The sequence below is a fragment of the Crocodylus porosus genome, unplaced genomic scaffold, assembly GCF_001723895.1.
Source record: "Crocodylus porosus isolate Cpor-Errol unplaced genomic scaffold, CroPor_comp1, whole genome shotgun sequence".
Lineage (NCBI taxonomy): Eukaryota > Metazoa > Chordata > Crocodylia > Crocodylidae > Crocodylus > Crocodylus porosus.
Genome location: NW_017728947.1, coordinates 8,831,790 through 8,847,663, shown reverse-complemented (window position 1 = coordinate 8,847,663; position 15,874 = coordinate 8,831,790). Strand labels below are relative to the sequence as shown.

Below are 15,874 nucleotides of genomic sequence, written 5' to 3'. Positions count from 1 at the left end.
CATGGGGTGGGGGGGCTGGCAAGGGTCCCCCCATGGTCCCCTCCTCTCCCTCCCCTGTCCCTAGTACTTACCCACTCTGAGTCAGCTGCAGATCACTGTTGCAGCCACCAGGGACTGCCCAAATCATCAAAGCTCTCTGAATCTTTTCTGAAGATTTGGAGAGCTTTGAAATCAATTCAGGCCTTTTAACTGGTCCCCTGATTCAATTCAGAGATTTGGCCACTGAATCAGGCCGAATCTCCTCCAAATCCAATCACCACCTTTAGCTTTACACAGCTCTAGTTCAAATGCTTATGCATATGCCCATAGCTTCTTGCCTATGGGATGAGGGGCAAATACAGCTGTGATTCATGAACACCTATATGCAGTTCCGGCTGAGCTCCTCAGCGAATTTCACCATTTTGTTTGTAAAATTTCCTTTTTTAGTCTCCAACTTCTCCACATGGGGCAAAGCATCACATCTTCAGCGATAATACTATAGGAAGTGATGCTTCTCAGTTCCATTGTTTCCATCCTATTTTGTCCCATGAGCCTCTCTCTTATAAGAACTTCTCAAGCTTCATAACATGACAAATACTTCACCTAGAAATGTTTTTCATGGATGAGATAATTGAAGCTTCCAAAAGCTTTCTTCTTCTCCTAGGTCTTGTTTCTGGACCACTGAAGTAATTTGACGTTTTGTCAGTTGATTCAATAAAAAGAGAATCTGGCAAAAATTATGAAGCAGACTGGTTCTCATTTTATTGAGAAATGGCTAGATCAGTTTAGAATTATGGGACAAATACCTTCAGAACTTATCATGTAAGTTTGGAGAAACTGTATGAAAAAAACTTTCTAAAATCTCTTTGGATGAGACTGTACTTTTCAGGAAAAAGAGATGGTGAATTTGTCCTTTACAGTTGATGTTCCCTAAAAGAACCTTCAAAGCAGACCAGTGAGATCCAACCTTTCTGATTTGACCAAATCTCTAGCCATAGTCCTCCCTTTCATGTCACAGTATTTCCCTTGTCCCAAGGTCCTTCAAGGTTGCCAACTATCTTAAATTAAACAGAACTGAAATGTGATGCTGTCTTCTGAGTAATGAACGCAGGAAAGAGCGATTCCTTCCAGCTGAGGAGTGATATTAATGTCTCTCCCAGTGCCAAAAGCTGCACTTTGATATACTATCTCTTAAGCCAATAGCTGCTTAGCTTAGCCCAGAAGTAGCAGAACAAGCATACTACATTTTTTTAAATTTTAAATATTATTATTTATCTCATGCTCTATTATTTCTGACATTTCGTGGGTACTCTCCCACTGCTTAGACCTCTGGCTTAGACCTTGCATTTTCTATTAATCCAAGAGGTATCTTGGTTTTGTCTTAAAATACATTTTTGCCTAGCGCTCAAAAAAAGAGTATGTGTAACATGTTATAACACCCTCTGAGTCTCCCTAAACATCTCCTCCCTTGTACTGATGTACCTCTTCATGGGAAGAATTAATTTTGTTCCAGATTTAGGTTCATCCTAAGTGAAGCCTTTCAGTTTTACTAGATTTTGTTGAAAGTGGTGAGTCTACATTATAGATCAATGCCCACTTTGGACTACTATACATTAAGTCAAAGTAACTATACTCTGGAAGTTATTCCTCTTGCCTCTTTACACAGAGCCTGCTATGAAAGAATCCTAATTCTTTCCTAAAACTTTTGTGGCCCCTACCTCTCTAAAAAGGAGCGGGGTCATAGTCCTACCTTTCTAGTCATAAGCAATAGAATTAGCTGGTTTCAGAGCAGGATGTATGTTGCTCCTTTCTCGTCCATATGTCCAAGCTAGGAACTTGCATAAGGAATTTGTGACAGGGGGCCAGTTTAAAGCTGGATCTCACTGTCTATGTGGGGCAGTCTGCCCAATCTCGCCTGCCATGACTTGCTGTTAATAAACTGGTGTAAAATGCAAGAGGCTGCCCATTTTAATGCCCCGATGCCAGGGGGCATTGTATGTGACTCTGTACTGCCCCTATATCATGTCGCATGCCTCACAGATGGCACCATAAATAGATCATAACTCCAGCCTGAGACTGGGCCAGCTCTGCCCCTCACTGGGCCTCACTCATTGGGCTCAGTGCCCTGACTTGCACTGGGCTCCTTGCCTTGCACTGGGCTCCATGACCCGTGCTAGGCTCCATGCCCTTTTCCAGGCTCTGGGCTCCTTGCCCCACTCTGGACCCCCTTGGTACTGGTGACCTCCTTGCCAGGTTACTCACCAGATCATGCGGGATAGGGTTATAAGGCACTGCTCCCTGCCTTTCACTGGGAGGCGACTGGCCTGGCATTTCTGGAGAGCTACCCCACCACAGGCAGCCCCACCAGGCCATCCTTCCTCAGCAGGATGCAGTTTTCAGTCGTACCCAGGATCAGGAGCCTGCTGCTATCCCCATAGCTCCTGACTTTACCTCCAAGATGTTCCGAGCAGCAGCTCAGCCAGGTGATGCTTCTTTGACTGCCAGCAGCAGACTGCTGCCTCAGTCCTGAGAACCTGGATCTAAAGTGGAGGCAGGTCAGGGCTCTCCTGTAATCATGTGACTGCCTCATGAGAGCAAGCCCATACCTGCTGGCCACCCTACTGCCTGGTCTCAAACCTTAAAGTGGCAGGCACCAAAGGTGCCCTGCCACAGAATTCTTATAGTATCTCCCTAATTCAGAGGGGTTTCTGAAGATAAGTACATCAAAGATTTTTAGGCACTTGATACTATGGTAATGATAGCTATATTCAATTCTTAAATATTTAGGATCAATAAAAAATTCTTTCTGAGGTCCTAGGTTCAATAAGTCTGTCTTCATCCATCTCCATTCCCTCATTTTGTTTTGTTTTTTTTACTTCATGCCCTTTATTACATTCTCTGTATTTTACAGAATGGAGTTTTTTTGTCTTTAATTTTCATATTGCTATGTTTGTGGGCACATTTTGGCCTTACTAAAACCCATTGTGTGTTGAACTGTGGTGCTAAGTTGCTATGTAAATGGTAGATTTATTGGTTTTAATCAGATAAGCTAATTTTTATTTGACCATGCCACTTCAATTATCCTTTAAAATGAACTGTTCACAATCCATAGCAACACTAACATAATTTTTACCATGGAAACGTGCAGGTTTCTGTGATGGAAACTCAGAAAATGACCTGATGCTACCCAACAAGGCAGTTCTAAACAAAACTGATGCTCCATCAATTTTTATGGACAGCTGGCAGGTGCCAGGAACTTTAATGTATATTGGAGAAGACAGACATCAGGACAGTAATTGTTCAGTCATGGACTGCTCTGAGTGTTTAAGCCTTGTGTTGAACCAGACCTTCAGCAGGTGTCATCCTTATGTATGTTTACTTTCCTTTATCTTTATTATTTGGGACAGATTTAATTTTCAGTTGATTTAAATTTTTGTTACATTATTTGTTGTATAACTACATAAAATGCATTATTAATTTCATGAATGGTACATGTCCATTCTAGTATATTTCTCAATTAATTGTGGACTTGAATATTAACTGAAGAATGCAGCTGAAATATGATATTGGTGAGATATAACTAATAGTTGATGTTTGCCATATAGGTGTAATAGCAGCACCTTTGTCTTCTCACTCTGTAAAGCAAACTTAAGTACAGGTATAACAATTAAAAGTGGCCCACTTAAGGATTCAAATAGATCAAAGCAGATTAATAGAGTCAATGCTAAAAGTGAAGGTGGAGAGAGAATGATAGTAAATGTGAATCTCAAAAGGATTAGCCTTAGAATAAAATATATAACTGAAGTGAAAGAGAAAAAACTCTAAATACTTTTTAAATGTGGGGATAAATGAACTAAGAGAGATTTCATTGGAAAGAAAGCAGGCTACAACTTAGAACCCATCAAAGCAATGGCACAATTTTGTTTGTGTATTTAATCTATCGGTGTTAATTTGCAAAGTGGCCTTTGCTGTAATATCCATCTGTATGGTGATCCAACATAGGGAGATCATTGATTCTTCAGTGGTCTAATGGTGTGAGTGATCCTACATGATGCCATGACCTAAACATTAAATGGTTTTAATGACCAGGAGTTCTGTCTTTCAGCCTAGATAATGACTGATTGTAAGTTTAAAGATCACTTGTGACCAAATGTGCTGTTGTATTCTGACAGAACTTCAGGCTATGGACAAATACAATAATGGATCCTTGTCAAGGAGATAGGTGTTTTCTTATCGTGAAGTTGTAGTGGGATAAATAATTATATGAGGAAAAGTTTTTAAAAAGCTCTGATTCCCATTTTGAAAAGTGATTAGGAGCCTAAGGGACTAAACATTTGATACTTTTACATCAGTGTAACCTTTGAGTACAGCAACATAAGTAAAAGAGTGGAAATAAAAAATGTAAGAATGTAACTTACTGGCAGCTGGTGTAGAGCTTTCCTGGAATAAAAGTATACTAGAAGAGGTTTTAACTGTGGAGGTAGCATGTGTCCACTTCTGTCTTGGGGTAGTTGTTGGTTCAGCTCAAATAAACTCCTAGCCATTTACTGGGAAGGAGCTGTGGTTGTACTTACTGTGGGAGAACTGATAGCCTGTCCAGGTAGTGGTGTAATTTTCATCAATATACAAGAAAAAAAGTATGCTCATGAGTGTTAATAAGGCTTATATTTATGCCCTCAGTCCTGCTGCCTTCTCTCGAGCTTTTCAGCATATCTTTACCATTAATTTACCATGCCAGGAGGCAGCATGGCACCATATGCCTTGCTTTCCTATATGCAGTATCTCCAGAACCAGAAGTAGTGTAGTTATATTCACATAGAACTAATTATTTTCACCCAGCTAATTATCTTTGTTCCTCAGCAAAGCTAATTAGTTTACCTGCAGTGCTGTGCTAAGTTATCTTGATTCCTTTTGGTTTGGTGACTAGCATGAGCAGAGCCATGCAGCATGTTTCACTATAGGTGCTGCATGGCCATATTTGAGGAGTTGTTCAGACATGATCTTAGCTGTCTATGTGAATATGGAACTTAGGGGCTTTTGAAAATTGTATGCATCATCTGTGCAAATTGTACAGTTTTAACACACATTCAGCGCACACAGTTAACATAATTATCCATTCCACATTTGCTGAGTTTCCCATTATGGGAACCAAGGAGACCTGATAATGGGACAAACCCTAACATTACATGAAAAGGCTCATTAGCATAATTTTACTCCACCTTGTGCTCTCTAGCAATTTACTTGGAGTTTCACTGTTGTAAAGGTGGAGGAACATAGTGACGGATCAATCATATTGTGGACCTCAGGCCTACTAGTTTTGAATATTCTCCATTTTCCAGTTATCTATATGAGTGGTGCCCAACCTACCTGGGCTGGAGGCCAAATGAATGCTACAGGTTTGGTCAGCAGGCCAGATCTAGTGCATAGATCTTGGCCTGCTGACCAAACCTGTAGCATGACTTGGCTTTGTGCATTTCAGATTGAACCCATTGCCCTGGTCCCGGCTCCATGCATGCCAGATTGGGCCTACTGCCTGTCCTGCATGCATCAAATCAGGTCTGCCACCCTGGTCTCACATGTTGGCTCAATCCAACACAAGGGGCCAAATCATCTGGCCACAGGGCTTGGAAATTTGGTAGTTGGGGAGTGATAGCAGCGTTAATTGCTACAAATTTCCTCTGCATTAATTGCCACAAATTTCCACAGCATCCTTTGCTGCCTAATTTCCAGATGTTGGGCAAGCCTCCACAGGCTAGATCTGGCCCAAGGGCCAGAGGTTGAATACCACCATTCCATGCCATAATAGCCCCACTGGAACCTCCCTAAAACAAACAGCAGACAAATATATACAGTACAGGCTATTTAACAAACCCTGAAAGAAAAATCATTTACAAGTTAGAAACATTTTGGGCATTTAACTTGCATGCTGATTGGTAGTCAACTGTGTAGAATCTGCCATTTCTACCAGATGCTTTTTTATATTAATAAGCCTACACTCTCTCTCAAGCCTCCAGGGGCAGGCACCAAAACTAACCCTTGCTTCAAAGTTCTGACAATATCTGGACAGGAAATAGGTAGTCAAAGTTAGAGGAGAGGTCAGTATCTTAAAGAAAATATAGGGCAAAAGGAATAACAATGGAATGGAGCACGTCTAGAAAAAAATGCTTGTGCCTTCCACTAGGAAAAATAATAATAGCTTTTGCAGCCAGCATTTCTAATATTCTGGGCCATAATCTGGTGCCTTGCTGTTAGATGCCCTTTGAAAATAAGGTTGCAGTGTTGTAGCCATGACAGTTCAGGGAATATTTAAAAAGCAATTTTTTTTCTTAATAAAACCTTTTATTGGACCAGCTGTGTTGTTGGAAGAGCTTTTAAATAAGTTTTCCTCTGGTCTTGACTGAAAGGAAATGTATGCCTGAAAGGTTGTCTAACATCTCTCCTAACTACGTAGTTGGTTCAAAAAATATATCACCAATAATAAGTCGTTTTCATAAAATCAGAAAATGTAATGGCACAGTGCTTGCTTTGACCATTCACTCTGGTCCTCTGGGCTTGTGATTTCCCTGTCCTTAACTCTGTAGCAATATACTACATCCCTAAGGTTATGAACACATTCACTGTATTATGACTGTATAAAAGTATACTTGCTTTGCAGCATTAAGTCATTTACTTCTTTTATTAGGTTCCACCTGAATTATTCTGTGATCTCTGGGTCCAGGATGTGGAATACATTCAAAATCCATGTGTAGCACAAGCTGTCTATGTAGCCATGTGTAACAAATTTAATATCTGCATAGAATGGAGAAGCTCGGATCACTGCCGTAAGTACTGTGTACCAAGGTATACTGCATGCGGTTGAAGAGATTAAGATTGCCAGACCACAGTGCCCTGCAAATTGAAGCTAATCCGGCTGGTTTTAGCTTGGTGTGCTCATAGGAGTATATCCCATGAATTGGTCTGACTTTTTTGTGCCAACACAATACACTTGGATCAGAAACCTAGTTTAAAAAAATAACCAGATTTTTTTTTTTTTATTAATGTATTTTGTGTTCCAGGTTAAATCGGCCAAATCAGTTCCAAATCATATCAGTTGAGTTATTCCAAAAACCATATCAACTGAGTAGGCAGAACTCAGTCATTCTAAATACCAGGTATGGCACTACAACTGGTGAGCATCCTCCATCCCAGGCTTTCACCCTGGGACTTCAAATACTCCCAAACCCATTGACAGGCATTCTACATGCAGGCCAAACCCAAAGGTCTTGGGATTCAGATGCCCTCACCAAAACATTTGATCTGAGCCAAAAGTAACCAAATGCTGAGGTGACAGAAAATAATAAAATCTCTCTTATGTAACACTTATCATAACCAGTAGATGTAAGTGCACTTTAAAATGGAGGTAAGCATTATTGTACTTAGTTTACAGATCAGGAAACTGAGGCATGACAATGGAAAAGTGCTTCTTTAAACACCTGTTCCTTGTCTTCCACTGAAAAGAGAAAAACATTTATTTGAGCACACAGATTTGAGTTTGCCTGGAACATGTGTTCAAAACAGGACTGTCCCAGCAAAAATGGGACATATGGTCACCCTCAGTACTACAGAAATGTAGTACTAAAAACAGTGGCGATGTGTAGGCAGTGCATGGGGGTATTTGTGCACCCCTGACAGTGCTGGTGCACCCCCTGACAGGCAGTGTTCCCTGCTTAGGTGATGGGCACAGGAGGCAGGCGAGAGTGCTGGCCAGACATTGGGGGCACCAGGAGAAGTGATCCCGGTGGTGCTCCTGTGGCCCATTTGTGGCTACCAGGGGCCACAGTGCAATCGACCACGGGGGGAACCCCCCCCCCCCCGGTTGCTGAATGGCTGTGGGGGTGGGAGGGAGGGGGGCGAATGCCACCCCTGACCAGTTGCCCATGACTAAAAATATGGTCTATGTTTACCAAAACAAACTGTTGAGATCAAAACACTCACAGATCTGAGCTGTACAGGGAGAAGGGCATGAACCAAAAAGAATGATAAAACAGAAAGGAAACCTAAGTCAAGGAAGAGACATAGTGTCCATGGCTCCAATGGCTGTTTGAAAAATGAGAGACTTATGGGTGAAACCAGCTCAGTAATTAAGAGAACTAAACATGACTGTCCTTAGTATGTGTGCATAGATCAGATAAAAAGCCTTCATGCAGGAATGCATAATATCTTTGTTAAAGAAACAGTCATTGTAAACAAGTACGATACAGTAATTTTGATACTTGCATCCCCTAATATTGATAATACCTGCAAATCTTTATTTTTAAAATGGAGCTTACAAATAAAGTTCCTGGAAATGCGTTCATGACATGTTGATGACTTTTGAAGATAGGCATTGCCCTATTCCTTTGCGATACCATAGTGACCTCTGCTGGCATTTATATGTGAAAGGCAAAAACCTTGAAGTCACCTCTGTTTTCTGATCACTGGGCATAGAAGTGTTGCAACAGTATTTTAAGAGCCCAGATTCCTCCGACTATGGGGGTGTACTGTTTTTTTCCTGTGGAGCATCAGGACTGTTTAGTAGTAATGAGTTAGGAGAAGGAGCTGATCTTACTTAACTAGCTCTCATGGTATTTGTCTTAATTAGAGCCTTCCCATTCCTGAGCAGGTGCTCCCTGTGAGAACTGAGCTTTGACCTCCCCTCATTGCCATCATTCCAGATCACATATCCCTGAGTCACTTGGGCATCATTGTATACTGGGACAGACTAAGCATGCAGTACTCACACTAGATATTTGCAGAGCCATATGCAGACCATATAATGTATGCATGTTTACCATTTAATACCCTTGTCATCCATAAATTCTTCAGGATACCTGTCTGCACAGTAGTCATAGCTATCACTAAAGTAAAGAGACTGATCATTACTAAAAACAAACAATCTCTCCCTCTAAATCTATGTTACTGGCTGCAGGATCCTGGCCATAAATGTTCTCCATTTATGGGTTACCACAGATAGACCTGTGAAGAGCTGTGTGAAAGAGTGAAACCTTCCTATGCAAATCAAGAAGCATCAGCTAAGCCAGAACATGGTTTTGGGTTGTAAGTGAAAATGGAAGACTTGAGGGTTTTGAAGCATTAAAGGGCTGATTTCGATCAGCTGAGGATCACAAAGGACTGCATCAAAGCCAGATATTGTAGTCTAGGGACTGGCTGTTCTTATTTCAACCTGTTTCTATGTATATGCCTCATGTAAATATATGTACAGGTGCTAGAAAAACATGGAAAATGTAGTTTGTACTGAATACAAAAGGCAGTACCAATGTTCATCATTCAAAGCAATAATTACTTTTAGTAACTACTAAATACAGCAATTTATGAACCCCACTTTATTATTTCCAAAAAAATATGCTAAGCATAGAGGTTGCCCACATACTCCAGTAATGTGTATATTTACCATTTTCTCTGGCAACTGTTGAAACTATTACCAAAATTCTGTGTAAGGATCAACATGCTTATGTATTTTTTTTCAAATCTAAACTGTTCTTAAAGAAGAAACAGCATGGTGGGAAATATTCTCTGCCCCTCCAAAACATTTTCTGTTACCTGGAGTATAATAGGAAGAAAAAGAAGTTATATAGTATTTGCAGAATTTGCTGTTGACAGTTCTACATGGATTTATTGATTGCATCTGAATGCTAATCAATACATATCAGTGCAATGTATGGAATATGAAACAAAGTTAACACAGTACTCTTTGTTTAATTATTTACCAGATAGTAAGCATTCAGGCTATATGTGTTCACAATGATGGTCTATCTTAAGTGCTCTATTTATTTCCTTGTTAGCCTTTTCCTGCTCTGAAAACTTCTCCTACCAGGCTTGCATACCTGCCTGTGATGTTCCAAGTACTTGCCAGAATAGTGAGCCTGTTCCTTGGGATTCAGAATCGTGCTTGGTGCTAACTGAGGGGTGTGTCTGTGCTGAAGGGAACATCCTACACCGTGCTCACTCTGCTCTCTGTATTCCAGAGGAGAAATGCGGTATGCATTGATTTGCCTTTTATATTTCTTGTCTGCCAAGGGATGACTAGATTCTTGAATAGATCTTCCTAACTGGTAGAGTTCTGGATCTAATTATTGGAGCTGATGCTTGGTGGGTACTGCATATGATTTAAACTGAAACTCTGGTGAGGACAATTGCTCTATTGGGTAAACCAATAAAGTGGCTCCATCTCATTTAAACTCAGCTGGAAGGTATTCTTCCAGAAGGTCCTTTTTTGCCTAGCTTTACATATGGAATATTTCAGCCCCACATCCTTCAGTTGAATCTTTTCAGCTGGAGTCTTTGCTGGAATGGATCCAGGACAGATAGCTACTCAGGATAAGATCTCTAATGAGGGATCTCATGAATTATAAACATTTTGCATTTTGTATATAGCATTGTACCTTATTATTTGCATGTTAGATTTTTCTTTATCACCTTTTCAGCCTAGCTCTGTTAAGGAGTCCATTTTGCTAATGCTAAAACTGCATACAAAATGCATACAGTAGTCATAATACCTTCCTTATTAATTTAGAATAGTTAGGTGAATATGCAATTTTTATGCCATAGCCAGACAAGGTTCTTTGGATAAATCTGATATCTTTTATTAGACCAACTCAGATAGTTGGAAAAATTCTTTTGTGCAAGCTTTTGAGTACAAATACTCTTTGTCAGGCTGAGAAAGCATTGGTCTAATAAAAAATATCAGATTTACCCAAAGAACCTTGTCTGCCTATGTCCTAGACCAACACGGCTACAACCTATACCCCTGTATTTTTATTCCATGGCATTGTCATGATCTGTCACTGCAATTGTCACTGTAATGCCTGTCTGCACAGTCCTAAATCAGGATTTAATTATGCTGGATTCTATAGAAACATCAGAGCTGTCGTTTATAATATCACGTTATATGAACTGTGAAAAATGTAAAATTGTTTTATCATCAGCATACCATCTGTGATCATTTTTGTATCAGTGCATCCAGTGCAAAAGGTCAGACTATGGCGTTGTGCAGAATCAAGTGAAGGTAGTCATGCAGTAAGAATTGCTGGGGGAATTATGGCCAATTTAGGAGTGTTCTGTAGGGGCAGTTTCAATGCCTGTCTTTCCACCCGTCTTTTTATTTGAATGCATCCTTTTGCTTTCATTCCAGGTGGTGAGCACCAACAGTGGTGGTAGCCTAGACTTTGGTCCCTAATACACATTACACTTAAGATGTGTTTAATTAGTTAATCATGTCTTAGGTAGTGACCTAGCCATGTGCTCATTCAGGTAGTGGCTTGCTAAAAACAAAGTTAGTATACAAAATATGTGTACTTTGTTGCTGGTTCCTGTCATGCCTTTAATTGAAAGCGTGGCTAGCGCTCCCAGCTTCTGGAGCACACTCCCATTCTGCAGAGGCTGGGAGCGCTGGGTAGCTGATAGAGGGTCCCAGCTGGGAGAGCACAGCGATCTGTCAGTGTTCAGAGTACGTGGTACACTTCCATGACTAGGAGCCTCATCAGTGTTTGTAGCTCCCAGCTGCGGGGGTGCATGCTGCATCAACTGACGGGAATGAAGATTGCCGGTGCAGGGGGAATAACATCCCCATGTACCTGTAATATGGTGTGATGAGATCTGGTACCTGATCCCACAATCACATCTCCAGCCGTGCATGTGTGGCATGGCAGGAGGTGTGATTGTTGGGATTGTGCATCACACCTTAACATCTGCCATTGGCCTTAAAGTGTATAATTTACACACCTGTTACAAAGTATGTATAAAGAGGTGTACCCATTTGAAGTCACAATAAAATATTTTCTTCTTCTACCACAATAATATAGCCTGTACAGACAGTTCAGGAGCACCCCGTGCAATGGGTGAGATTTGGAAGACCTCTCTGAGTGGATGCTGCATGCACACATGTGTTGACAATGAGACCATTATTCCTGTGGAACACAACTGCTCACGTGTTCATGATCTGGAATGTCAGCGCTTTGGGGAGCTAGCCCTGATTGTTCCCAGTGATGACACATGTTGTCCTGAGAAGATCTGTAGTAAGTATACTTAACAGTATATGAAATTTTGTTCCTGGCATATACAGCTTCTTTTATTATATGGCTTGCTTCTGTACTGGCCTGGTAGGAGGACTTCTTTTCTGGTTGTTTGGACTTGTTAATTTAATGTGAATAGAAGTTTGTGTCTGCTCCTTTCAGTGTCAGTTGTACTTGTAACAGTTGCTAGAAACAACTGGAGCCTACAGATACTTTAATGACAGTTTCCAGGTTGGCCAGATCTGGGCCATGGGGCTCCTTGTGGGCCAGTTCCAAAATGCAGAGGTCCTTGTGGGCTGATTCTGGACCTACCTCCAGTGGTAGGGCAAGCAGCTCCTGCATCTGTGGGGGTCAACACTGCCATCGCTCATCCTGTCACTGCTGAAATCAGTCCCCAGCAAGACTCCAGACCTGAGAATTTGGTGGCAGGATGAGTGGTGGAGGCATTAAGTCCTGCGATTCCCTGAGCTGCTTTGTCATTTCAAGGAGTCACCAGGAGTTAAAGCTACTGCTGCTTGCCCCAGTGGTGAATTTCCAGCCCCTCCAGAAACCCTGTCGACTGGATGACATTGCTCCACAGGCCAAATCTAGCATGCAGGCTGTGTGTTTGATGCCCCTGCTTTGATATATTCAAATACAGATGGGTCAATAAAAGGAATCCCTTATTTACTAGGAAAATAACAAGTAATTGGTTATCTTCTTTGCAAAGCAAAATAGCATAAAATCCAGAATTTAATAACCCCCTTTCTATCTATACTTAGCTAGAAGATTCATTTTTGAATGAAAAAGTTGCAAGTTTGTTTATTTTCTAGCCATTGACAAAGATATTGGATAGATGCAATAAATTCCCCGCAAGGAGTGGATTTTTGGAATTTTCACGAGTGTTTAGCTCTGACTTCTGCTAACTTTGCTTCCACTTGGCGCTTTAAACAAATCCCACCATTAGCTTTTTTTCTGCTTGTGCTTGTTTTTATTTGGGGAATGTTAATGATGAACTGCAATTACAGTTTGATATTTTTCCACTTAATATCTCTTACCTCTACTGAAAATTCTAGAAGTTCATAATTTCTTTTTCTCTTGTATGCATATTTCTTTTAAGTTTGCAATATGAGCCTTTGTGAACCATTAATCCCTGAATGTAAAGTCCTGGAAAAGCTGGTCGCTTATTACCAGGAAGATTCCTGTTGTCCGAACTACACTTGTGGTAGGTACCTTTTAAACCACACCCCTCCCCACCCCAACTACTTTTTCCATCAGAATTTCTGTTTTATAAAAGCATATAGATCAGAAAGTCTCACTGCACTTCACTGTGAACAGGTAGTGGCAAAACTAGCCCGTTCGCAAAATGAATCGGGTTTCATGGGAAAACATATCAGTGCCGACTTCATTATTAATATGTCTATGTACAGGACTCACTTTGACTTAGAAGCTCGGGGGTCACGAGGAAGGATTTCTGGAGGGTGCCTATACAAGTGCAGCAAGGCTTCTCTGATGCACTGTAATTACACATTTGATCAAGTCTGTTGGAGCATTCCAGCAGACTGCAGTGTCGTGTATCAGCATCCTCATGCTGAAAAATGGTGGTGGGAGCAAAACAAGTTAAAGCACCCCTGTTTTTCAGCGTGGGGGTATAGATACACGAGACACTCTGGGCACTTTAATTACGGTGGCTTTCAGAGCTGCTGTAATTATAGCACCTCCCCCAACTCCAGAGCACGTGTGTAAACACCCTGTGTTTCTGCGGTGCTTTGGCAAATGAGGCTTCTATGTCAGGACTAAGCAGAAATGGGACCTAGGTCTGTAGAGTGCTGAGTAAAGGGACTCGCTAATGTTCCTAGTAGGGTGATTTTACACCCTAAAGGGTTATATCCCAGTGGCTTGAGACCTGCTACACCCATTGTCCTCTGTGTGCCTGCTGGTATCTGGAAGCCAGCACTGAGTCTGGTGCGCACAGATCCTTTTTTTGGCTCATAAGTAAAAGTGCTGAAAAGTGGATTAACATCAGACTCTTTTGAGCCATTCTGTATATGACTATCCTAAAGAGGCTAGATAGCTCATAGACCTCAACCCAAGTGTATCAGTTTTGCTCTTGTCCTCCAAGTTTTAGGTAAGGAGACACAGAAGTTGCCCCATAGGCTCTCTCTATTCCTCTGCTTTCTGCATTTGAATTGCATGATCTATACGCCTGCTTATCTTGTTGTGTGATATGTTTATTTGATTTATGATTCTGGTTTTGAGAGTGGCTAGGCTTTGGTTGTTTTGTGGCTTCTTTCTCCTCTACTCTCATGCTGGAGGTAGAGTACTGTATTTCTGCCAAACACTGACACTACAAAAATCAAGTAATATTACACTTGTTTTAGAATGTGATCCAGCAAAGTGTGCATCAATGGAACAGACTCCAAACTGCCGGGAAGACCAAACCTTGATTGCCGCTCGCGTGGAGAGCACCTGCTGTCTATCATATATATGTGGTATGATATTTGCTTATTTAGAATGGGCATGTTAGCACTAAGGGCTACAGCAAGGAGAGCCACACAACTGTGTAAGGCCTGTATGGAGCAGTTGTATATTGAGTGCAAAGGGCATGTGAAATGACAGCAGGAGAGTGCTTATGTTAGGGATTGCATGATACTGGAATAAAACTGGAGATTCCAGCAAAGGGGAAGTGAGGAAAGGAAAGAACGGTAGGTAAGCAATGTGTAATTATAGGCAGTTTTATAATAGAAGTTATGGGGTCATCAAAAACTTCCAAACTGATCTTCCTTTAACATCACAAAGCACTCCTAACACTCTGTGACTGACTTAGGTCTTCAGTACAAAATCCTAAAGGCCTCAGAAACTATGCTGTGCAGCAGGAACAGTTGAGACCCTGGGCAATGGTAGGAAATTTATTAGATAAAATTGCCCAGATGATTCTAGGAAGTGGATGTGGGGGAGAGGACTGGGGAGGAGGGAAGGCAAATGAATGTGTCTTAGTCCTTTTTGTCATCTGTCATATCAGCCTGTCTCAGTCCTGTGAGATTCTCCTGTATATTTTCCCTGTCCGATTTGCAACTGGAAAGATTCCCATTGCTACTGTTTGGTTGTTTCTTGTATAGGCAGTGCCTGTCAGTGGCACTTGGATAGATTCTAGGGGTGTCCATCCACAAGTGCGGGGGCTGCTCTGACACTAATTAGAGTGCATTGGAGTGGATTTGATTAATCGAGTCCGCTGGAGTGTGGTAATTACCGTGCTCCAGCAGCCTTCCGTGTCTCATGTATCAGTGAGTCTGTGCTTAAAAATGGTGGCAGGGGCACTTGAATGAGCTTTAATCCAAGACCCTCCAACACCCCCTTCCCCCCCCCATTTATAAACGTGGGGATGCTGATACGCAAGATGCTGCGGTACTTTAATTAAAGTGGCGCTTGGAACTGCTCCCGTTAACACCTCCCACCCCCAGATCATGTGTAAAAGTGCCCTATGTTTTGACTATATGGCTTTCAGCGGAGCACAGACTGAATCTTCCTGACCTAGTATCTTAAGTTCAGAGCATTTAAGGTACTCTGTTAACATGGAAATAGTGTGCTGGCTTTGGGCCTTCTCTCTGTCTCAGGCTCTTGGCTTTCTCCCTGTGGTTAAAACTGTGAACCTTTACACTGAAAGCACCTGTGATTCCAAAATTTCAGTATTATTGTTTTGTAGTGAATTCAAATGGGAGAATAAAACAAGTATAAAGGGAAAAGCCTCTTGTAGGAGCCAAAGTCAGAGCTCAGGCAGAGTAGAAGTGTTATAAGACACCAGCAGACTAGCCTTCCCAAAGGTGTCCCTTCCCCTTTGTCTCATAAGTAGCCAAGATAGTTATTCC

General features: G+C 41.5%; 1 protein-coding gene across 1 annotated transcript in view; it reads left to right on the top strand.

The window, feature by feature from the left end:
* The window catches only part of OTOG (otogelin), a 198,821-nt gene that overhangs the window by 159,414 nt on the left and 23,533 nt on the right, over window positions 1–15,874 (top strand). The window contains exons 40-45 of the mRNA XM_019551013.1: window positions 3,128–3,348; window positions 6,662–6,800; window positions 9,801–9,995; window positions 11,820–12,032; window positions 13,129–13,233; window positions 14,390–14,500. Of these exons, the coding sequence (XP_019406558.1) occupies window positions 3,128–3,348; window positions 6,662–6,800; window positions 9,801–9,995; window positions 11,820–12,032; window positions 13,129–13,233; window positions 14,390–14,500 (984 nt within the window). The remainder of the gene's footprint in view (window positions 1–3,127; window positions 3,349–6,661; window positions 6,801–9,800; window positions 9,996–11,819; window positions 12,033–13,128; window positions 13,234–14,389; window positions 14,501–15,874) is intronic.